At 41.9% G+C, this 26,521-nt stretch overlaps 1 protein-coding gene across 5 annotated transcripts in view; it reads right to left on the reverse strand.

Annotated features, from left to right (window-relative positions):
• The window catches only part of SYK (spleen associated tyrosine kinase), a 186,315-nt gene that overhangs the window by 111,926 nt on the left and 47,868 nt on the right, over positions 1–26,521 (reverse strand). For all 5 annotated transcript variants that reach the window (XM_040416945.1, XM_040416946.1, XM_040416944.1 and 2 more), the window contains 2 exons: positions 7,665–8,119; positions 4,304–4,464 (listed from right to left, as the gene is read on the reverse strand). In XM_040416945.1, coding sequence (XP_040272879.1) covers positions 4,304–4,464; positions 7,665–8,066 — 563 coding nt within the window. In that variant the 5' untranslated portion in view covers positions 8,067–8,119. The remainder of the gene's footprint in view (positions 1–4,303; positions 4,465–7,664; positions 8,120–26,521) is intronic.

Below are 26,521 nucleotides of genomic sequence, written 5' to 3' on the forward strand. Positions count from 1 at the left end.
CCTTCCGGATCCAGTAAAAATGCTAGTGTGAAAGTAGCCTAAGCTACTGTAGTCTGAGGGAGGCAGAATAAATAGTCTTGAATGATAATATTGGACTTTTACATTCTTGCCTAAGTGATATACAACAAGCAGCACAAAATATTGAGTGATTGTTGCTACATTTATTATTTTTGAAGACAACAGCCAGTTTCACTTTTATAAAAACTGCTTCTTGCTAACCACTGGTCAGTACAGGATGTGACAAGAAAATTCTACCAGCTAAGAAACCACAAACAAATTCAGCATATTTACAGATCATGTCATTTCTGGTAATCTGGAGCTAGCAAATGCTATATATATATATATATATATATATATATATATATAAATATATATACTGTATATATATAAAATTTGATACAGGACAGTAGTACAGCAGAATGGAATTATGGAATTATGCAGATGAACTTTAGACAGATATGATTCCAAACATGCTGCTACAGTATAATGCAAGGATGGCAGCTATCCTTATACAGCTATTTAATAAAACAGGTACACGAGTAATGGACTTGTTAGCACTTATTGACATAACATGGAGTAGTCATGGATGTAGTAATTGGGGTAAATTTCTTGCACTATGCTACAGATGAAGTAAGTATTTCATAAGACATAGATAAATTGATGTATATGTGCAGCAGAATTTTAAGGATGAATTAAAGGGGTTGTGCAGCAATTAAAATTGATGATCTATCCTCGGGATAGGTCATCAATCTCTGATCGGCGGGAGTCCGACACCAGGCACCCCCGCCGTCACCTGTTTGTAGAGGAGGCGGCACTCCATGCGAGCACTACTTCCTCCCAGGGGTAGATTGGGAACCTAAAGTGGCCCTGTAAAAAGATTCCTAAAAGTGGCCCTGTATTGTAGGAGGGTCTAAATTGACAGGAGGTGGGGCAACAAAAGTAGGGGGCTCAGCAATACCATGGCGCAAAATACAACACACCACAGTGCTGCACAATATATTGCCCCAAACGCTGCCCCTCTGTGGTGGCCAACCATAGAGGCCATTTTCTCTCCTCCTCTTCCAGTTGTCTCTGATTAAGATATGTAGCAGGGGGCTTAGGAGGTGAGATGCGGAACATAGTTGAATTCAGGAGGGCATGTTGCTGGTCGGGTACATGAGTACCTGATTTTCACAGAGTTAATTACCACTGATAGCTTATTATATACCCAGCGAGAGCATAATAGCAAGTACTTGCTCTATTCACTATACCACTGCTCCACAGGAGACGACACGTAGTGTAAAGACCAGGAAGCAGCGCTCGCATGGAATACAGCTGATCGCCAAGGGTGTCGGACCCCCGCCGATCAGATATTGATAACCTATTCTGAGGATAGGTCATCAATCTAAATAGCTGCACAACCCCTTTAACTTTTGGATGGGGCTGCAGCACCATTTAGTAACACACTACTGTGTATTTCATCTAGATACACACTGTTTGAGTAATAGCTTATACAATAGAGATGTTACACTGTAAGCAGGTAAAGATTGAGTTAAATTTTCACAGTCATCGAAAGGTATGCTGGCACTTTAGTCGAAGAGTGAGAAATACAGTCAGGTCCATAAATATTGGGACATCAACACAATTCTAACATTTTTGGCTCTATACACCACCACAATGGATTTGAAATGAAACGAACAAGATGTGCTTTAACTGCAGACTGTCAGCTTTAATTTGAGGGTATTTACATTTAAATCAGGTGAACGGTGCAGGAATTACAACAGTTTGCATATGTGCTTCCCACTTGTTAAGGGACCAAAAGTAATGGGACATAATAATCATAAATCAAACTTTCACTTTTCAATACTTGGTTGCAAATCCTTTGCAGTCAATTACAGCCTGAAGTCTGGAACGCATAGACATCACCAGACGCTGGGTTTCATCCCTGGTGATACTCTGCCAGGCCTCTACTGCAACTGTCTTCAGTTTCTGCTTGTTCTTGGGGCCTTTTTCTCTTCAGTTTTGTCTTCAGCAAGTGAAATGCATGCTCAATCGGATTCAGGTCAGGTGATTGACTTGGCCATTGCATAACATTCCACTTCTTTACCTTAAAAACTCTTTGGTTGCTTTTGCAGTATGCTTTGGGTCATTGTCTATCTGCACTGTGAAGCACCGTCCAATGAGTTCTGAAGCTGTTGGCTGAATATGAGCAGATAATATTGCCCGAAACACTTCAGAATTCATCCTGCTGCTTTTGTCAGCAGTCACATCATCAATAAATACAAGAGAACCAGTTCCATTGGCAGCCATACATGCCCACGTATGACACTACCACCACCATGCTTCACTGATGAGGTGGTATGCTTAGGATCATGAGCAGTTCCTTTCCTTCTCCATACTCTTCTCTTCCCATCACTCTGGTACAAGTTGATCTTGGTCTCATCTGTCCATAGGATGTTGTTTCAGAACTGTGAAGGCTTTTTTAGATGTCGTTTGGCAAACTCTAATCTGGCCTTCCTGTTTGTGAGGCTCACCAATGGTTTACATCTTGTGGTGAACCCTCTGTATTCACTCTGGTGAAGTCTTTTCTTGATTGTTGACTTTGACACACATACACCTACCTCCTGGAGAGTGTTCTTGATCTGGCCAACTGTTGTGAAGGGTGTTTTCTTCACCAGGGAAATAATTCTTCGGTCATCCAGCACAGTTGTTTTCCGTGGTCTTCCGGGTCTTTTGGTTTTGCTGAGCTCACCGGTGCGTTCCTTCTTTTTAAGAATGTACCAAACAGTTGTTTTGGCTACGCCTAATGTTTTTGCTATCTCTCTGATTGGTTTGTTTTGTTTTTTCAGCCTAACGATGGCTTGCTTCACTGATCGTGACAGCTCTGTGAATCTCATCTTGAGAGTTGACAGCAACAGATTTCAAATGCAAATAGCACACTGGAAATAAACTCTGGACCTTTTATCTGCTCATTGTAATTGGGATAATGAGGGAATAACACACACCTGGCCATGGAACATCTGAGAAGCCAATTGTCCCATTACCTTTGGTCCCTTAACAAGTGGGAGGAACATATGCAAACTGTTGTAATTCCTACACCGTTCGCCTGATTTAGATGTAAATACCCTCAAATTAAACCTGATAGTCTGCAGTTAAAGCACATCTTGTTCGTTTAATTTCAAATCCATTGTGGTGGTGTATAGAGCCAAATATGTTAGAATTGTGTCGATGTCCCAATATTTATGGACCTGGCTGTACATTATTTACAGGCACATATCTTAACACAGCATTTTTATAAACTGCTAACTGATATGCACTGTCAACCGCAAGTAGCGGGTTATTTAATATCCCAACTTTAGTCAGCCTGAAAAAATCATACATACTGTATATAAATTTTTAGATCATATATATATATATATATAAGCTGTGACATGTAGGGAGATGGGAGTATAAATAAGCCATGTTTAAAGGGGTTTTGGCTCATATTAAGTAGGCCCCCTAGCGTGTGGTACCTAATAAAATAATTATACTCCCCTTCTCCCACCTGCTCTGGTTTAGTGTCATGGGTTTGTTCAAGGTTCTTCTTGTCCCGAGCTTATGGACCCAGCATTAACATGACACTTGGAGACATGTCACTTCTGAGGCTCGTCATTGGCTGCAGCAACACATATAACTCTGTCCATACTCCAGTTAGAAGTAAACAAGCCAGGGACTGGAGGATCACCAAACAAAGCCAGGACACTGGATCAAAATGGTTGGGACCAGTTGAGTATGATTTATTAGGTACCACCTGTAATTTTCATATATTCACAGAAATACAACTGTAAGCCACTTATAATCACTTTCTACATAAGGTTCAGTATACCTTTAAGAATAAAAAAAATTGTGTCTACTCTAAAGTCCAAAAAGCGAGCTGTTAAATGGGTTTTCCAATGTGATACTTTTTTTTAAAGAGCCAAATGGGGATTAAAAACAAAAAATAAGCATTACTCACCTCAACTATACCTAGCTGCTGCCATTCAGATGCTGCTCTGGACTATGCTGCTCTGCACTTCCCATTCCCAGCTTGACACACAGGAAATGGCAAAAATGCTTACTCAGCCAATCACTGGCTTACATCATGGGTCACCAGTGCAGCCAGAGAATGGCTGAGTGGCCATTTCCAGCCGTTTCCTGTTTGTGGAAACTAGAGTAGGAAGTGGATAGCAGCAGGGACTACAACATGAATGGTGAGATGAGTAATGCTTCCATGCAAATAAACTTATCACTGTCTCCTATCAATTACTTTTAATGTGTAAGATTATGATATGTAATATTTACTCACAGAAAGGTTCCATTGGACTTTATACCATGCAATAGCAGTTGTTCAGATTCATCTCTTGAAATAATGCCATGAAACCAAGGCATTTTTTCATGAGCAGTGGTGGCAATCAGCTTCTCTAGCTGGGGTTTTTGGCTGATAATAGCTTGTTCAAGAGCTTCACTCTGTGAATAATAAAATAATTAGTGAAAAATGATTGTAATGATAGGACTGCATTGAAATGCACCTACAGTTTCACTGCCAGAGTTGCACACTGTTTGACACAGTGGCATACCTATCGTACTATGGCGGAAGACCATGTGATTGCTTGGGAGACTTCTATGAAGCCTGATGGCGTTGGTGGGGGGCTTTTCCTGTTTCATGTTCCCGACATAAGGTAGATTCATTGCATTTTCCTACAGGTGCTATTAGGGGGAGGTTAGTGCACAGAAGTTTTACAGCTTTGATTGAGGGAAATGGTAACTATATATTTCTAGGTTCTGGGCTCCCCCACTGGTCTCTGCAGGCAGCCAGTTTTGTAATATATTTTGTGAGGATGCAGGGATATACAGCTCTATGGGGGAGATTTATCAATGTAAAATTTAGGTTCAAAATGAGCACCACATTTATGTAGCACCTGTTCCACGTTTCCTGACACAGAAGTCGAGTAAAGACGAAGCACAATTTTTCTTTATTATTAAAAACATTCTCCACTTAATTAAAAAATCTAAAATTTGGCAGAAATATCACTTGGAGAAAGGGGGCACATGTTAATTTTGTTATAGGACCCTATGAGATCTCTTTATGCCCCTTGCGTGGCATCTTAGGCTACTTTCACACTTGTGTTGTTGTTTTCCGGTAGTTAGATACGGCAGAGGATCTCAATACCGTAAAAAGAAGCGCTTAGTCCTCATGCATTCTGAATGGAAAGAGATCCGTTCAGGATGCATCAGGATGTCTTCCGTTCCGGCAGCATTATGTTTTGTGACTTATTATTGCACTATACATGGAATAAAAATATCGTTCTTTTTTATGTACATTACATTTTGTTCTCTGGTATCACTTCCTGCTGTTTATCCTCCTGCATTCTTAACAAGCCCCTAACATGCCCCTTTCCTCATCTCAGTGATTGAATAGTGCTCTCATAGAGAAGCAGGTGAAGTGGTCCAGACACCTTTCAGTCATTCATCCCTACTTCTAAATTCATAGAAAGTATATAGCTATATCTCCATCTAACAAAAAGAGAAAGATCCCAGAGAGAAGGATCGAAACGTTGCTGTCTGGTAAATAAAGTACTATTTTTTCATTTTACGCTTTGGAAGTGCTGCGGAATTTCTTTTTGTTATATGCCTTGGAGGGGGACCGCCTCCATAGCCGCTTGCACTCCGCTGACATTGTTTGTCGCAGTGCGGCTCCTGTTGCCTTTTCTTCATATATCTCCATCTAGACATACCATACGCATCTCTGAGGCTATATAAGGGACTATGTTCTATGTAGGGGAGAAAGAGATTAACAAGCGCTAACTGCAGTGCATCTTGGGAGATATACAGATGCTTGTCTCATGTGACGAGTGCTGCCCACCTACAGAGAGGGGACAATGTCTTCCAGATATGTGTGGAATCAGAGTTTTAAAGTTGTGGGATAATAACCCTTTTAACCCCTTAGTTTTAAACCTTAGTGACCAGGCAATTTGTCACATTCAAAGAGGTATATTTTTACTTTTCAGTTGGTATAACCATATTTTATAAGGTTTGCTACTTTTGCATAATAAAAGCTATTTAAAAATGTTTTTGCATTGACAGATCCCGATACTCACAGCATTATTATTATTTTGCGCCGAAATCTGCACCAGAAATACGCCTAATATAGGTGTATTTATGTTTAATAAATGACCCCGTTCGTTTTTTTCCGAGTCCGTTCTGTTTTTTTTGCAGCCCTTATGCGGAACCATTCACTTCAATGGGGCTTCAAAAAATGGAAATAACCCCATGTGCATGACGTTGCCTTATGTCCGAATGGGCATTCCACAAAAAAATTGAATCTGTCCTGTTATTGTCCGCATTGCGGACACAAAATGCAGAATGCACATGACTATCTCACTATAACTGTATGGTGGATGTCGAGAAGAGGTTAATAGATGTAAAACATGAAAGTATCCAGTGTGGACGGGTTCAGTCTAATACCTTTACAATCTATATAAAGAGAGCTAAGGATGTTAGTTAGACTAACACAACTTCAGTAAGTACAGTATATTGCCTGAATGAGTAATAATAGGAAATTTTGGTGGCATGGTTACGATAGGAAATTGTCATCAATGGAGAATATGTAGAGTAAGGAACAAGCACTTTGTACATATAGGAAAGAATAGCGAAGGAACCAAGACATTCATATGGAGCCGTTTCAAAGTGTCAAGATAAAGATTGCATATATACTGTATGAAAAAAAATGAACAGTATGCCACTTTAGATGCCAAGCTTAAGAGCAGGCACTCTTCTGCTTTCCCTCAATCTCAGTCATGAATGGTAAATAACAGTGTTCGATGATGAAAGCAGATTCTGCATTGGCACAAATGATGGCTGCATTGGAGTTCATAGGATGGTTGGAGAGTGCCTGCTGCCATCATGCATAGTGACACACAGGACTAACCAGTTTTCATGGAGCACCATTAGCTGCCTTTAGCTACCATTGCTATTCCCATCTGATATTCATGGCAGGAACATTAACTAGTTTTCAACATGTCCAGGATATTATGGAACCATTCCTACTGCCTTTTGTGACTAAGTTAGGAGACATGGTGTCCCAACAAGATAATTCACTCCTAGCACTACACAACGTGCTCTTCAGGGCATCAAGCAGCTGCCCTTGCTAGCTATATCACCAGATCTCTCCCCATCTAGAATGTCTGGGACTGGATGGGGAAATGATCTCCCATGCTCAGCAGCCAACAACCAATAAAGCTGAATTATGAGTCAAGTTAAAAGAGCTTATTCAGAATCTGACTGTTACCATGCCAGAGTGGAGCCTTTATAGCCGCAAGTACAAATAGTACAAATACCCTGCTGCAGAAGCCAAAATAAAGGGTACACCACCTGGGTTGTGTGATCATTGGCCAAGCAGCACTAGAAATTGAAAACATTTTTTGTCAATCTCGGCTCAATTGCATTACATTTTCCAGGTGTTCTTTTTTTCATTTTCCGGTAGCGTATTTTTGTTTGTGCTCTGACTTCTCTCTCCAATTACAAGGTTCTTCAATGGCATTTCCAGTATACCCAAATCATGTCAATATTTTTATATCAACATTTGAATCATAGTTTGTCTATTAATGAGAGTTTAAATATCACATTGAGAGTTGCCTACATACAAGCACATGAAGGAATGACCTTACCTGTAAATTCCATGTTTGTTGTACATACTCTCTGATAAGATTTTCCTTGAGGTCTTCAAAAGGTCCTATTTTTGGTTGAACTCCAGATGGACGACTACAGGGTTTCTTCAACAAACAGACAAGTCCACTACTTTCATGAGTGTGATAATTACATAGCTCAGTTGGAGAGTTATGTGATATTCCACCAGTTATTGCATAAGTTCCACTCAACTCTCTTTCTATCGTATAATGGTAATATTTTCGACTATGAGATAGAGATAGGGCATAACCTCCAAGGTAACTTCTGCTTTGCCGCAATAAATACAGGCCATCACTCAAACCTCCGTGCTTAAGATAGTTCTCAGCTTCTTCACGTGTTATGTTGCCAAAAAAATATGGCAACTGGTTTGTGACTTCTGCCATGTCCTTAAAATTCTTAAGACTTGATATCCACAACAGAAGTTGTAACTTGGGACCTATAAAATGAAAGTAGATATTTTACTCAATACATTTCATTTGTATTTTTATAGTTTAATAAAATGTTTAAATTAAAGATATGTCTATAAAGTCTGCTTGATCTAACATGATAGAACTGTTATTAGAGTCAAATGAAATCAACATTTCACAATTGATAAAACTGAATGAGGGAACATAGCACCTTATACTTCATAATTAAATGCTTTGAAAGGAATTTGTCATCAGAAAATGAATTACTGTTTATATCAAGTTTTTATGTCATATTTTTAAATAATATTTAGTGATGTTATTTAAAAAAATAAATAAAAAATCTGCAGTTTTCACACTGGCCATTAAGTCTAATAATAAACACCACTTCTTGGTCTGTATAGATCACTTTTCAGCAGTCATCTTATTATCATCACAGGCAGAATTACTATGACAGGTATCATCTATTTATAGATAAAACAGGAACCACCATTCACAATAGGTGATATCACAGCTTATGTACTCCGTCCTGACCTCTGACTGCAAATGTCACAGAGCATGTCTAGAAAACTCTTTTCATAGAAGTCAATGAACTACCCTCCAGTCTATGGCCTGTGGTGGCTGCTGTAAAAACATCTCAGGCAAGATGTCTGTCCCCATAATTGTGTCCAGGAAACAGAATAAAATAAATGCACAATCAGAAAATAAAAAAGAATGTGTGTTGCTATGTGGTATTAACTGGCACAAAAAAATACATACCGGTATTCCCTTTAAAATGGAACTCAGAAGTGACCTGGGTATGTAAATTAGTATTTTATTAAACTATGTTTGCTCTTATGCGAATGTGCTCTTTTTATGTTCATTAACATTTTGCATTGATTGTTGTGTCTATGAGAGTTGTGCTTTTTAGGGTTGGTGGTAGAAGTCTACATTTTGGAATTCACACTAATTTCTTTAATATATAAAATATAGCATGTGTTCAGTTGATGGTTGTTTTATCTAAAATGTTAAACATCATTATTGCTATGCACTCGAATACATTTGTGAATATTTATACTATAGCTGATATGTTTAATTTCTGTGGGATATTACTTACACAATTATTATCAGTAGTACTTCTAATTCTACAATTATAATTATTAGTAGTCTTTTATTAATACCTCCAGTAGATATATAGTATAATACTATATTTTTTCACCATCAGCTCACACCTTCACCTCCCTCACCTCTTCATAGACTTATATGGGTAGTAATCTGATCCTTCAGTGAGCTAATAACCTTAGTCTCTCAAGAGTGATGTAGCAGAGATTTGAAGATCCCGATAATAGCAGAAAAATACACTCCTCACTGGTAAGGTATATTCCAAAGTTGTTTATATTCACATGTACTATTAATTCATGCAACATATTCAAAGGTTAGTGACCACTTAATTTTAGAACAAATCCCATATGCCTCAGTATGAAATTGGATGCATAAGGCAGAAGGGCCATCTTTGATGCTATAGTATGGAGCCACTCTCCAATTGAAACATTGCCTCTAAAGGAGAAGACATACACTGCTCAAAAAAATAAAGGGAACACTTAAACAACACAATGTAACTCCAAGTCAATCACACTTCTGTGAAATCAAACTGTCCACTTAGGAAGCAACCCTGAGTGACAATCAATTAAAAAAAAAAAAGACAGAATGTAGGATAGAAGCTGCTTGCATGTTAATGAAGTGGCCATGGGGTTTAAAGAGTCGGGTTTTAAGGCTTCTTTTCGGAGTTTAGAAGGTAGGAAAGGGTGAGAAATCTTGGGTATGATGATATGTGGAGCAGACATGAGGAGAGAAGAAAATGCATAGAAGAAGGTCTTGTGAGGACCAGAAACTATGCGTGGAGTGATATCAGCAGACTAGGGTAGAGATGTATGGAGGGGATAGGTGGGGACAGTCATTATAATTATCTTCAGTGAAATTAAAAGAGGAACTAAAATAAAACAACTATACAGTTCATACACACAGAACTCACAAATTTCCATTCTCTATTTTACTGCATTGATATAAAGTAATTGGACTTCGAATCAATTGCCTCCGAATCTATATTTTTCCAGAACTGAATTCAGAAAAGTCGTTTTCAGTTCTACCCAAACAAAATTAAATAATTTTGCACTAGCTTAGAACACTTCTAAAAAAAACATATTCAAAGAAAAACCATAAATGGTAAAGATTATCAAGGTCATGGAGGGGCTGCTACATGGACAGCAAATTTTCTGATTGAGCCATACAGAGACCTCTGCACAGAGGTGCAGAGTCCTAATAGTTTCAAAATACCAATGCATATGCAATCAATAGGCCTCCATACTTTCATACACTGCTCAAAAAAATAAAGGGAACACAAAAATAACACATCCTAGATCTGAGTTAATTAAATATTCTTCTGAAATACTTTGTTCTTTACATAGTTGAATGTGCTGACAACAAAATCACACAAAAATTAAAAAATGGAAATCAAATTTTTCAACCCATGGAGGTCTGGATTTGGAGTCACACTCAAAATTAAAGTGGAAAAACACACTACAGGCTGATCCAACTTTGATGTAATGTCCTTAAAACAAGTCAAAATGAGGCTCAGTAGTGTGTGTGGCCTCCACGTGCCTGTATAACCTCCCTGTGCATGCTCCTGATGAGGTGGCGGACGGACTCCTGAGGGATCTCCTCCCAGACCTGGACTAAAGCATCTGCCAACTCCTGGACAGTCTGTGGTGCAACGTGACGTTGGTGGATAGAGCGAGACGTGATGTCCCAGATGTGCTCAATTGGATTCAGGTCTGGGGAACGGGCGGGCCAGTCCATAGCATCAATGCCTTCGTCTTGCAGGAACTGCTGACACACTCCAGCCACATGAGGTCTAGCATTGTCTTGCATTAGGAGGAACCCAGGGCCAACCGCACCAGCATATGGTCTCACAAGGGGTCTGAGGATCTCATCTCGGTACCTAATGGCAGTCAGGCTACCTCTGGCGAGCACATGGAGGGCTGTGCGGCCCTCCAAAGAAATGCCACCCCACACCATTACTGACCCAATGCCAAACCGGTCATGCTGGAGGATGTTGCAGGCAGCAGAACGTTCTCCACGGCGTCTCCAGACTCTGTCACGTCTGTCACATGTGCTCAGTGTGAACCAGCTTTCATCTGTGAAGAGCACAGGGCGCCAGTGGCGAATTTGCCAATCTTGGTGTTCTCTGGCAAATGCCAAACGTCCTGCACGGTGTTGGGCTGTAAGCACAACCCCCACCTGTGGACGTCGGGCCCACATAACACCCTCATGGAGTATGTTTCTGACCGTTTGAGCAGACACATGCACATTTGTGGCCTGCTGGAGGTCATTTTGCAGGGCTCTGGCAGTGCTCTTCCTGTTCCTCCTTGCACAAAGGCGGAGGTAGCGGTCCTGCTGCTGGGTTGTTGCCCTCCTACGGCCTCCTCCACGTCTCCTGATGTACTGGCCTGTCTCCTGGTAGCGCCTCCATGCTCTGGACACTACGCTGACAGACACAGCAAACCTTCTTGCCACAGCTCGCATTGATGTGCTATCCTGGATAAGCTGCACTACCTGAGCCACTTGTGTGGGTTGTAGACTCCGTCTCATGCTACCACTAGAGTGAAAGCACCGCCAGCATTAAAAAGTGACCAAAACATCAGCCAGGAAGCATAGAAACTGAGAAGTGGTCTGTGGTTACCACCTGCAGAACCACTCCTTTATTGGGGGTGTCTTGCTAATTGCCTATAATTCCCACCTGTTGTCTATCCCATTTGCACAACAGCATGTGAAATTGATTGTCACTCAGTGTTGCTTCCTAAGTGGACAGTTTGATTTCACAGAAGTGTGATTGACTTGGAGTTACATTGTGTTGCTTAAGTGTTCTTTTTATTTTTTTGAGCAGTGTATGTTGTAAACCCTCACAGATAGGCACTTTGCTGTTTCTGTACCAGTCTGTCTCTCCTTCCTTGGTGCACCAAAGACCTAATAATATATAACTAAAAAGTGATATTTCTTGGGAATGGGACAGCAGACCCATAAATATGGTATTGCTTTTCTTATCAGAATCAACCCTACCAGGCATTATGCCTGGTTTAGTAGGGTTCATTCTGATGACAGATGTTCTTTAACAAATATTTTGCTATGGACAGTCCATTTATTGACAGTTTGGATAAGATACTTCTTACTGGAGTAACCAATAAAAAAAAAATAACCTCTATATTTCATCCAATTAATATATGTCACTTGTGTGTTATGAAATCCTGGCTAATTCCAACCACTCAAACCACTATAATGATATCTACAGTTGAAGCATTTTAATGTTGACTCTCTCCTCCACTGCAATCCTACATGAAATATGTAACAAACATTATTAATTTGGCTTTATTTTATCACACATTAAAAATGTTTTGTAAGTAATTTCATGTGTATTTATGATCAATGTCAGGCCTTATTTCTCTTAAATATAAAAACTATCAGTAAAAGGCATATATGAAGGAAAAATTATATTAAGAGCTGAAAAACCATAATAATGCCTATTTCTCAAATTCAGTCATCTTGCCCAAACATGACCTAGGAAGCAGTATCTACATACTTACAAGGGTTGAAAAAAGAGACAGGTTCATCAAGTTCAACCTTTCTCAGATCAGTTATATTACATTCATTTTTAGATTCATTATAACGCTCAGTGCATTTAGCATTTTAGCCACTTTTAATTGCTGACATAGTATCTGCCATTACTAACTCTTTGGGTTTGGCATTCCATGGTTTGGCTATTCTAACTGTAAAGAATCCTTTCATGTATTGATGACAAAATCATCTTTCCTCCACACGTAATGAATGACTTTGTAAAGTGGAATGAATAAATCTGTTGCCAGTTCTTTGTATTGACCACAGATGTATTTGTACATGTAAATGAGATCACATCTAAAGATGCATTTAGACGAGTAGATAATTGTTTAGTCAATTAACGATACAGTCGTATTTAGCTATGTAAAGTCAAGTTTTATGCAAAGATTATGTACAAATTCATATGAGTGCTTACTCGCTCGCTCACTCACTGTATTTAGACAGCAACGATTTACAAAAAACACACACTGTACCTTTACATTATTATAATTCAATAACAATAAAACATAATTTATTAATTCATGTGTCTCTGGTGGACATGTCACCACTGAAGCCAATCATTGGCTACAGTGAAGCAGGTGATCATGCCTATGCCAGGGAGGAAGTAAACAAGCTGCAGACCAGAAGATTGACATGGGAGCCAGCACGCTGGACCAGAGTGGGGCGAGCAGGTACTATAAGTATAATTCTTTTAATAGCAGCTGGGCATCAGATAAAACGCGGGTATACCCTGACAACCTCGTTTTACTATTTCCTGTGGAAACACAGAAACCAGGGATGTAATCTGTTTATACTGTATACACCTTTCCATAAAGGGTTAAATTGACTCTTTCACCATAAATGTATCCTCTATGGTCAAAAGTATGTGAACACTGTTCCTAATTTTTCAGCTCAGGTGATTCAGCTACACCCATTGCAAAGGCAGATGCATAAAACCAAACACCACACTGCAATCTCTACAATCTCTCTAAAATAACGCCCCACCAAAACCAAATTCCACAATGCAGCACAAAATACTGCCCCAGCAGAACCAAGTACCACAGTTTGCAAACTTACCCAGTTAACTGCTGTTACATCACTCACTGTAAAGTTCTAAACTGCCTCTAGAAGTGACACATATGTACAAGAACTAAGCATCGGGAGCAGAATGAAATTGACTTCCATGGTCCATGCACAGAAGTCTACGATTACCATGTGCAAAGCTAAGCATGGGTTAACGTGTTATAAAACACTCCACCACTGGACTCTGAAGCAGTGGAAAGATTATCCGGAGGGATTAATCAAGTTTAACCATCTACCAGTATCAAAGAGCCTGTAAAATGCTGTCTATCAATATGTATGGTTGCTATTCTTGTCCAGCTCCTGTGCAGAAAAGGATGAAGACTTGGATGGTTAAAAAAGTGATCACGTGAGTAAACTAGTTGATCTTTGCCATTTTGCTTCCAATAGATCAGGGGTGGCCAACATTACAAAGAGCCAAAAAAAACAACGTATGACTACCAGGAGCCACAAGCTATACATTTACACACAATTCACAGTATTTTTCGCCCTACAAGATGCACCTAGGTTTTAACAAAATAAAATAAGAGAAAAAAAAGATTTTTCATCTGATCTGAGGTCTGATAAAAATATTTTTTCTTATTTTTCATTAGCAGAGAAAAAAATTATAATATATTTTTTATCAGACCTCAGATCAGACTCCTAAATCAGATCCCCAATCCTCATCTGACCTAAAATAAGATCCCTAAACCTCATCAGACCTCCAAATCAGACCCCCAATGCTCGGATCAGACAACACAAATCAGACTCCCAGTGTCAGACCCTCACTGCTCAGATCTCCCTCCCCAATGCTCAGATCTCCCCCTTCTCAGATCTGACCCCCCATGCTCAGACCTGACCAACCCATGCTCAAACAAGACCCCCTATGCTCAAATCTGCCCCCCGTGCTCAAATCTGAACCCCTATGCTCAGAGCCCCCCCATGCTCAGATCTGACCCCCATGCTCAGATCAGACCCTCATGCTCAGATCAGACCCCCCATGCTCAGATCAGACCCCCATTGCTCAGATCAGACCCCCATTGCCCAGATCAGGACTCCCCCATGCTCAGATCAGGACTCCCCCATGCTCAGATCAGACCCCCATTGCCCAGATCAGGACACCCCCCCATTGCTCAGATCAGAACCTCCCATGCTTAAATCAGACCCCCATGCTCAGTTCTATAATTAAAAAAAAATCTCTTCCCTCTCTTGATCAGGCACTGGGCTCCTGCTCAGGCAGCTGCTACTCTGCAAGTCTGACACGCTCTCCACTGTGACCTGATGAGCACAACGTCAGGTCGTAGTGCGTGTCTCCACGTACTACGTTCTCACACTGTGTGCATCAGGACGTAGTGGATAGTGAGCTAGAGCTGCAAAGTAGCAACAGTGCCCGATCAGGAGATCTGAGCATGGGGTGGAGAGTGAGCCGCCTGACTGCTTCCCGGCTCAAGAGCCACAGGTTGTCCACCCCTGCAATAGATGGTTCTTGCTCTTTATGCTTCCTGAGTTGAAAACTGAAAAGGCGCCAGCATTTCTAGCACCACCTCTTACATCCAGTAATGTCTCCTCTGATGTAGAAATCCTCTTTCCTCAAATTCTCCATTCAGACCAGACCGTCATGAAAAACTATTTTAACTCTTTAGAGTTTAAAACACGACATCTTAGATTCCTCACTTTTATATCATCCTTCCCTTCCTGGTGCCCCAACTTTGTCATCCTGTCACCCCCAATACTCAGTCCACTGTGCTCACCAATGACCCCAAATACTATACTGTATTACAGTACCATAAAGATATTACCGCCATACTAATATCGCTCCCAGACTGCCACAATAGCAATAGTACCCCCAATAGCAACCCCATTAGTAGTAATGCTTTCCATATTATGCCATATAATAATGACCCCAAAGTTCTCCCAATATTAATAATGCCCCCGTAGGGCCCCTAGTAGAAATAAAACCCCCTATAGTAAGAAGGTGGGCCTATAGTAACAAGGCCCATCTATAAGGCACCCCTTTAGAGCTCACAAAAGTAATAAGACCAATCTACAAGGCACCTCTATAGAGCCCCAAGTATTAAAAAAGCCCCATATAGTATCCCCAGTCATTATAATGCTCCTATAGTGGTCCTAGTATTTCTAAAGCACCACTGCAGTGCTCCTTGTATTATAATGTCCCCTGCAGTGCCATATGTATAATGTTCTTAGCCCTCCTGTAGTATAAATCCCCCTCTTTATTGATAGTATATAATTCCCAAACTGATTGATAGAATGGCCCCCTGTGTAGTATATATGCAACGCCTGTAGGCCAGACGTCTGGAGTATCCCTTGCCCCTTAGGAGGTTTTTACGATATATGTCCCTCTTACAGAGTAAATAGTCGTGACACCAGTTGCATTTAAGCAGCGAGGACATGAAGTTCCCTTTGTAAGTGGTAGTGTTGGTACCCAGGTGTAGGATTGCCAGAGTGGTGTAGAGTGACCTACAATCTTTCTGAAGGTGTTGTGTGCACATGTCACAGTGCTCCTACCTGGATATCCTTGGATCCCAGACGTGGTCAGACGAAGCAGTGCAAAAAGGGATGAATAACTTGGATAATAAAGGAATAATTGAGTCCAGGCTTGTAGTAACGTTGAACACAGCTTTACTTGGCATTAACTTTCACCAAAGAATAATCTTCCAAACTTTATCTTGGTTACCAACAGGTTTTTGGGCTCAAGTTCTGGCAGGCAAACACTTCTGCAACAATCTCAGCCCTGCTATACTGTAGCTTTCTCAGCTCTGCTATGTTAGCTGGATTAAACAGGACACTTTTCCTCTTCTGCTGTAACTGCAACTTAACTTCTTGCAGTCTGTCTCTTACTTTATCTTGATCTAGGAAAACTTTCCTCCTGGCTTTAGAGGCTTGTAGCTGGGGCCTCTGGGCCCAGAAGAGCAGACATTTCTCTGCTGGCTGACACACAGCCTTCCCCTTACAGGGGTGAGCTGGACTCCACACAATCTGTACCAAGGAGGGGAAGGCTAGACTTCCTCACCACTAACTAACTCCTTCCTCTCTAGAGAGGGGAATAGAATGGAAGTAAGGGTTTCATTCTAGGTAACTCAGTTCTGCCAGAAGCGCCGCCATCTGCTGGTGAACCAGGCACATTACATGTAAATCAGTTACTAAACCATAAATACTTTTACACAGTGTGCAGGACCTAGGATAAATACACAGGGTACACCCGTAAAGATAGTGGGGGGTGGCGCATGGCCCCCATCTGTAGAAATGCCTCCTTTATAGTACATAGAAAGGCTCATATCTGTAGAATGACCCGCTTTCTGGAATGGCCCTCCTTTGAAGCATAGCCCCCATCCACTGAATGACCCCCTCTGTGGAATCGCCCCCCTCTATAATGCTGTACACCCCCCCCCCAGTACAGCCAACGTACAGCCATAAAAAAATATATATATATATATATATATATATCAGCTTCTTCTGTTCTAAAACTTGGTACTTTCAGATTTACCTTCCTGCGCTGGGTCTCGTGAGGTGCCATAAATTTCATGACTTCATCCTGTGAGACCTGGCGCAGGAAGTTGTGGTGATGTCACCGTGATTTCATGCACTGTTCTACCTCTTCATAGGCTTCAGGCCTAGTGGCCTGAGGCTTATGAGGCTGAACGATGGGGATGGGAGCTACAGGCTCCCGTGCCTCACCATAAACTGCCATGTCCTTCAGAGGCAGCCAGTGGCAGCAGCCCTAAGTATCTACTGGGGAGTGTTTCATAGCATGCATTGTATGTGCATTTAGGTAAAATTCTTATAAGTAACCAACCTTTTTAATTTGCATTTGAATTAATGTTAATTAATGTTCATTACTAATGTTACAGCATACAAATATGGTAATTTTTAGATGATTATATGCTTCCAACTTTGTAGCAACAGATTAAAGAAGGCCCTTGCCTGTCCCAGTATGACTGTACCCCTGCACACAAATCTAGGGCCATAAAGACAATGTTTGACAATGCCATAAATGTCTAATACAAGAGGGCCACACCTCTGAGACCTGCACCAAACCCCACTGTGTTTCATCTTTCCCCACCTGGGCTCCGCTTCCAGGCTGCAAGAGATGGTTGGTTACAGGAAAAGCCAATTTTACTGAGCTATTCCATGCCTCCCTTAGAAGTGCATATGAACTAGGGAAACAGTGTAGCAAAGAAAGCTATGAGAAGCGCAACTGAAAGGGTCAGCCAGAGAGTGATCACTAGATCAGCCCAAGAGAAGTACTGGAGTCAGTTAATATAGCCCCGGTGCTGAGTGTCTACAGGACCAAGCCTCCAACAACCAAGTTACTTCAGCAACCATTCGGATCCTGGGGTTTCTAGATATCAGTAGGGCAAACTTTAATGCTTCAGCTTGTGGCCAAGCGGCGCAGCAGTGCCACCCACACTGAAAAAGGAGCTTGTGCTGGAGTGCTGAGCATAAGTGGAGGTAAATAGTATAAGTTCCTCAAGGCATAGTTAGGCATTGCAGAAGAGACTGTTTAGAATGATTCCATTGCTGCGTACAACTACCTTGAAGTGACTATGACCATTATAGACATTGTTAGGGTATGGCCACGTGGTCAGGTATTCTGATGCAGTTTAGAAAAACAAAATCAGAAGTGGATCATAAAAGGAAAGAAGGTATAAAGGACAGATGCCACTTCTCCTCTTTTTTTTTATTCACACCTGGTTTTGTCTGCCAAAGCAGAAACCTCACAGCATGGCCATACTGTTAGGCCTCATGCACACGACCGTATTTTTTTGCGGTCCGCAAAACGGGTTCCGTTTTTCCGTGATCCGTGACCGTTTTTTTCGTCCGTGGGTCTTCCTTGATTTTTGGAGGATCCAAGGACATGAAAAAAAAGTCGTTTTGGTGTCCGCCTGGCCGTGTGGAGCCAAACGGATCCGTCCTGAATTACAATGCAAGTAAATGGGGACGGATCCGTTTGACGTTGACACAATATGGTGCAATTTCAAACGGATCCGTCCCCCATTGACTTTCAATGTAAAGTCAGGAGTTAATATACCATCGGATCAGAGTTTTCTCCAATCCGATGGTATATTTTAACTTGAAGCGTCCCCATCACCATGGGAACGCCTCTATGTTAGAATATACAGTCGGATTTGAGTTACATCGTGAAACTCAAATCCGACAGTATATTCTAACACAGAGGCGTTCCCATGGTGATGGGGACGCTTCAGGTTAGAATATACTAAAAGAACTGTGTACATGACTGCCCCCTGCTGCCTGGCAGCACCTGCCAGGCAGCAGGGGGCAGCCCCCCCCTGTAGTTAACACATTGGTGGCCAGTGCGGCTGGCCCCCCCTCCCTCCCCTGTAGTTAACTCATTGGTGGCCAGTGCGGCCGGCCCCCCCCTCCCCTGTAGTTAACTCATTGGTGGCCAGTGGGCCCCCCCTTCCCCTGTAGTTAACTCATTGGTGGCCAGTGCGGCCGGCCCCCCTCCCTCCCCTGTAGTTAACTCGTTGGTGGCCAGTGGGCCCCCCCTCCCTCCCCTGTAGTTAACTCGTTGGTGGCCGGGGGGCCCCCCCCCCTCCCTCCCCTGTAGTTAACTCGTTGGTGGCCAGTGGGCCTTCTCCCCTCCCTCCCCCTCCTAATTAAAATCTCCACCCTATCATTGGTGGCAGCGGAGTGTACCGATCGGAGTCCCAGTTTAATTGCTGGGGCTCCGATCGGTAACCATGGCAACCAGGACGCTACTGCAGTCCCGGTTGCCATGGTTACTTAGCAATTTGTAGAACCATTATACTTACCTGCAAGCTGCGATGTCTGCGTCCGGCCGGGAGCTCCACCTACTGATAAGTGACAGGTCATGTCACTTACCAGTAGGAGGAGCTCCCGGACGGATGCAGACATCGCAGCTCGCAGGTAAGTATAATGGTTCTACAAATTGCTAAGTAACCATGGCAACCGGGACTGCAGTAGCGTCCTGGTTGCCATGGTTACCGATTGGAGCCCCAGCGATTAAACTGGGACTCCGATCGGTACACTCCGCTGCCACCAATGATAGGGGGGGAGATTTTAATTAGGAGGGGGAGGGAGGGGAGAAGGCCCACTGGCCACCAACGAGTTAACTACAGGGGAGGGAGGGGGGCCCACTGGCCACCAATAAGTTAACTACAGGGGAGGGAGGGGGGCCCACTGGCCACCAATGAGTTAACTACAGGGAAGGGAGGGGGGGGGCGGCCGCACTGGCCACCAATGAGTTAACTACAGGGGAGGGAGGGGGGCCCACTGGCCACCAATGAGTTAACTACAGGGGAGGGAGGGGGGCCCACTGGCCACCAATGAGTTAACTACAGGGGAGGGAGGGGGGGGGCCGGCCGCACTGGCCACCAATGTGTTAACTACAGGGGAAGCTGCCCCCTGCTGCCTGGCAGCACCTGCCAGGCAGCAGGGGGCAGTCATGTACACAGTTCTTTTAGTATATTCTAACCTGAAGCGTCCCCATCACCATGGGAACACCTCTGTGTTAGAATATACTGTCGGTTCTGAGTTTTCACGAAGTGAAAACTCAGCTATGAAAAAGCTTTTATGCAGACGGATCTTCGGATCCGTCTGTATAAAAACTAACCTACGGCCACGGATCACGGACACGGATGCCAATCTTGTGTGCATCCGTGTTCTTTCACGGACCCATTGACTTGAATGGGTCCGTGAACCGTTGTCCGTCAAAAAAATAGGACAGGTCATATTTTTTTGACGGACAGGATACACGGATCACGGTCTCGGCTGCAAAACGGTGCATTTTCCGATTTTTTCCACGGGCCCATTGAAAGTCAATGGGTCCGCGAAACAAAATGGAAAACGGCACACCGGCCACGGATGCACACAACGGTCGTGTGCATGAGGCCTTAGACGTACCCCCCAACCATATCTCCCCAAGGCCACAGGAATAAGTTAAGGAAAAGGATCATTAACTGTATAGTTAAAAAGGAGAGGGACAAAACGAATAGATTTCTTATCTGCCTCCCTTGGAACCCAATGATCATAACTTTGCTTCAAATAACCTTTTGATATAGTTTGGGTTTTCTCTACATACATTAGGTAATCCATATAATATTCCTAGAGCTGCATTGTTGGTGGCTTTTCTGCCTTCCAATGTAGAATTTTTACTTTTCTAGCCACATCAGCCCCATCGGCCACTTAAGTACATTCATCTTACCTTTTTTTGAATCTACACGCTTCTTTTTACTCCACAATATGCAATTTATGGCATAATACTTTAATTTAAATTTCTCCTCTAATATACCAAGAATACAGTCTTGTCTACCTCAACAAAGTAGCAAATAAGGCATATTTTGAACTCGTAAATCCCTTTCTCCACTGTGTGACCATTTCCTGTTCCAAATAAAATCCCTCATGTGAAATGAAAAATTTCTTTGATAACCAAATTGTGGAATTCTGTAACACAAAGTAACGAAAAACGTAATGTATTCAAGTCAGTTTGTTACCCGTCTACCTGTACACATTTATGGCATATTTTGAGATGAGAAAATCTCTTTAAATGCACAAACAGAACTTGTTCAACAGAGCTGTATTTTTTCCCATCATTGTGTAGCCACAAGAAAAGCCAACAGATTACAGTTTTTGCAAGCACCAGTTACAGGAAAAGATCATGTGATGCAATCTGTGTCGTGGACGGTTTGTCATATGATCCTGGCTGGAGGTGCTGAGTCAACTACACTTTTGTATGCAGAGGCATCACACAAAAATACACATATTTTACCATGGGATATAATTTTTTTTATTTTCGCATGTAGTCTATTGATAACTATGATGAGCGGCAGGGGTCATATTCGAATTCGCGATATTTCGCGAATATTTTGTAGAATATTAGTCGAAAATTCACGATTTTTTTTACTTGGAAATAATCGGCAAGGTAATGATTGTGTAATATGCGAATTTTCGGATTCAAATTTTTTAGCAAATTTTTCAATTTACAACTATTAGACAAAGAAGATTATAGCACTATATTATCTAAATTGCTCTATATTCGATTTTTTTCGAATATTTGCTATATTGCTATAACTTTGTTTTTTCGAATATTCGTAATATTCTAAAACAAGAATATATAGCAATATAGCGAATATTCGAAAAAAACGAATATAGAGCAAAATTCGCAAACACTACTACTCCTAAAGTCAAGTATATTGCAGCCTTCTTATTGGCCCATAAGCTAGAAGCAGGGAGGGATCATGTGTACTGATTTTTAAAAAAATAATCTAATAAAAAAAAAAGGAAAAAAAAAAATCGAATATTCGAAATTACGAATATATATAACTATATTTGAAATATTCGCGAATTTTCGAAGTACCTATATTCGCGATAAAAATTCAAAATTAGAATATTCGTGATCAACACTATTGATAACCTATGACACTGTATGCCTATATAGTGACATACTTCAAAGCCATTTGTTGGAGGTATGTATTCGGCAATAATCCCTACATGTTTGATGAAAATATATAATGGCTGTATAATGGCTTTAACTGGTTGTGAAGGGGCACATGATGTGTTTGTGCGTGTTTTCACATAACAGACCTTGACAGACAAATAAAGCTTTTTGTAACTCTTAGGGTATGTCCACATAGCATATCTGCTACAAATTTGTGGAGGTGGAGAGCAGCTAGGTGGAGCTGTTAGGAGGATGCTCCTAGTGGACACCTAGTGGCAGTGTTTTCAAAGGACACTAGCAGCCCACTTTTCAGGTAGAAGACAGGCTTCAGGTAGTGTTCCCACTGGACTTGTATAGCACCATGTCATGTGACAAGAATATTAGTTACAACAGTGGACTGTTGTTTCTAGTTACTCCTAGCCAAGAATGTGTTATATTTGGGAAATGTTACTAGGACATGGCCAGACTGAGACTGTTATTGGTCAAGTGTTTCACCTGACCTAAGTGTGAAAGTTATGAACTTACTGTATATACAAGGTCATAATAGCCAAACCTCTGAAGGTAGAGCCAGTGGTGATGCTCTATGTTCCTTCCCTCCAAGTGCTTAGTGTTTGTCTTGGTAACCGTGTTTAGAGCTGTGTTTGTTGCTGGAATGTAGGTATGGTTCCCAAAAACATGACTTGCTTGATATTTCATCAACCACTAACTGTTCACATCTTGGCATATTGGAAAGATGAACTAAAGTGTAAAGAACCCAGAGGTCACCAGCAACACAGGGCCAACACCTATAATCATTCCCATAAAACTGGTGTTTATAAACATGCACAAGTTTGGTGGGAAATCTGTCTTACCTTCAGAATGGTTGGAATTATGGCTAGCTTACACCGAGCGCCCAACCTAGTTCTGCCTCTATAGCAGAGATAAAATGGACGCTAATATTGAGTACTTGGAATCTCTCTATGGTGACACCACCACAGTCACTGACCAGAGCAAAACAAAATTCTATACCAGAATGCAGTGCAAATGAAAATCCTTACAAAAGTTTTCTTTGGCCATTCAGGCCCTCTGGAGCTGAGGAGCCGAATTTTAAAGAAAGATTAAGAGAGTTGTATAGCTGTGGCTGATTCAGATTGTCTACTTTAAAATCAATTTATCTGAAGGCTACAAAGCTGCACCATGTGGGGCTTTGTGGGGTTATGTCATTTAGAAGATGTAGCCACCCTACAGGGCATTGATGTAACACTAGCCATAGCATCCATAACATTTGCTATGGGGCCCACATGTTGAAGGGGCCCAATCAGGCGCAAGAACATTGCACCTTTTGGTGGGGAATAACATTATGATGGCTGTTTGCTATAATGTGGGCTTTCTGACTTTAAATAGTTGCTATTTTTTTTAATTTTCTTACATTAAAGAGTAACTAAACCTTTGAGTAAAATTTTAATAAGATGTCCCTAATGCCCTAATAATAGTTTTTCTAATATACTTTATTAATGGGTTTTGTATTTTTATTACAGTTTCCCTTCCCTAAAGCGAACAATTCCCTGTGCACTTAAAATTGACATTTCTGTACACCGTTGACAGCTCAGCGGTGTACGGAGTGCAGGCTGTAGACATTTTATGAATAGGGCCGCAGCGCAGTGAGTGCAGGCAGGAGCACATATTGCTGCTCCTGCCCATGCCTCCAGGGGATTAACAACTCCTTGCATAGCACATGGGTACTCTGCAACCATATACTGTGCCAGGATTAGCTGAGAAGAGTGGCTCCTGCTTCTGCCTGCTCCGCTAAGCTAAGAGAACTGCATATCAGCAGTGTAGTGTCCCACTAGGTAAAGGTGGGCACTACACACGGGCTAATATGACCATTGTAATGTATATGATGTTTTATGTGCATTTTCCTGTTTATCTGTGTATCAGGCCTGTTAGGGTGTAGTTCCTCCTCCTAGACAGTAGAGGGAGCTAGGGAACCCCTAATATATATAGGTAGGCCCAGGCAGGAAAAGAGTAGTGTAGTCCAGGAGGCTAGTGAGTGCAGTCTAGCCTGCCTGAGGTTCTTGAGCCAGAGTTAGCTCAGAAGTTGTTACCAGGGGAAGAGTTACCTCCTGATAAACCTTCAGTTCCTACAAAGTACAGCACAGAGCAGAGCAGAAGTGTTTCCAGCCAGACAAGTGAGCTGAAGGGCAGAAGGATCTATCTAATGCAAGGAGACATATACCTGAGGAAGTTTCTTTACCAAGGATAAAGCCACCAATAGGGCATATGGGCCTTGGGATCAAGACAGACAGGAGTTCTGAGGAATAGTGCACAGGATTTCTGAGTAAAAGGTGCAGCCTGATCAGTGAGTGTATTTAACCCTCTGAGTATCTAGCAAGAACATTGTTGCCTGCCATTATTTGTAAAAGTCTGCTTGTGACTGCTATTGACCTATGGAACTGAACCTAAAAGACTGTACAAAGTTAACTGTTTCCAGTAAAGGAAGTTTTGGTTCACTACAAACAGTGTTCCTCACTTATTACTGCTATGAATCGGTGTGCCACCGTTACCGGCACTGGCGTCACGAATCTTAAAGGGATCTTGCCACAGGCACATTAAACCTGCAACACCCAGGGCACCTCACCTACCACCGGCCTGGTCCCTATACACTGAGAGTGCCCCAGAGGACTTCTGTGCCAGCCTCTCCATCACTGCTGTACGCCTGCCCAGGGTCATCCTATAAACTGTGAGTAACCAAGAGCAACCCTTGTTTGCCTAGTAACCGTGACCTCACTATCGCAATACCCTGCAGGGCTGCGTACTGCAGCAGCAGCCTATGTGCGCGCCCTCATTCTCAACTACCAGAGAGGCCGGCACTTTTTCCTACAATGTGCAAGAACGACCACCACTGATGGATTCCAGGGTGGTCATAACAATGAAAATGAGCAGTCTATAAAGTGATGGAAAAATTAATTCAGCCAGCAAAGGAAGCAATATGGACAATCACAATACATAAGTAAGTGTCTTGTATTCACTTTCTCTACATGATAAATGCCATTTGCTGAAGTGACACAACCCCTTTAAAGCCCTGTAGTCTGTTCAGATACCCTTAAAGTCTTTTATAAGGGGAGGTGGAGTTTGACAAGTTGGATGGAGGAAGAGATTCTAAGGCTGACTGTGTTACAGGACTCGGAGAGGTCAAAGGTAAGGGAAGCAGATTGAAGAGTACAGATAGCTGTGTAACAGTGTGTCAGAGGACACTCCCAATCCTCACAAGCCCACTCCATATACTTGACACAACAACAACTTAATTTAAAGTGCATTTACTGTACTTCTTCAGATAAAGTGCATCATCACAGTTTTACAGCACAAATTCATATGCATTATCCATAGCCATTCAAGGCTCCAGTTCAGTTCACACACACAGTCTGCAACATTTCAGGGGTCACCCCTGAAACACTGCAGACTACGTGTGTGAACAAGCTACTTCTCCACCTGAACTGAATTGGCTCCTTGAATGGTTAAGTACTAATGGATTATCCTTGACTGTATTCAGATGCTGTGTTTTTTTTAAATTAGTATGGATAATGCTTATGAATTTGTGCTGTAAAAATGTGATGATGCACTTTATCTGAAGATGTAAATGCACTTTAAATTAAGTAGTTGTGTCCTCTATATGAAATGGACAATTTTTTGTTCCCATTGGCAAGAGCAGTAGTCAATGTCAAAGGAAACCTGAGCATTTAGGGTACAATAGCCACTGAAAAGCCTAGGAAGCTAAAAATCATAGTGAAACCCTCTGCTCAACTACGGGTGCCTAAGTTGGAAAGTAGCTCTGGACACAAGGAGAAAATGCAGCACCACCAAAGCCTGGGTTCACGTCTGGGTTCAGATGCCCAACCTAGCAAGCAATGAACTGATCTTATAGCAACTGCTCCTCTGCAGACAGGACCGGTGTGAGCTGTCAGGGCAGAAGAGTCACCATGCCTGAAGCCTCAGTATAGCCTTCCAGCCAAGCTACGCAAGTCACACTAGGAGTGGAGACCACCGATGGATGGCCAGAGTGCTACAGGTTCACAAGAAGTTGTGAGGGGAGTAGTCACTCAAGTGTGGAAAACAGTCATCTCAACATCCTAGGCTCAGATGCTGCATGCCCAGTGATATAGACCGAGAGGTCTGAGGATGGCACTCATTAAGCAAATGTGGAGTATAATGGGGTGATGTAACAAGGACTATCAGAGCACTGAACCACCTCCTTCCTTCATGCAAGTATATCCTAACTGCAGACCACCAGTAAACAATGGTAATCCATCACGTAATGACCATTATATGTTAT

Source organism: Bufo bufo, chromosome 2 (assembly GCF_905171765.1).
Source record: "Bufo bufo chromosome 2, aBufBuf1.1, whole genome shotgun sequence".
NCBI lineage: Eukaryota > Metazoa > Chordata > Amphibia > Anura > Bufonidae > Bufo > Bufo bufo.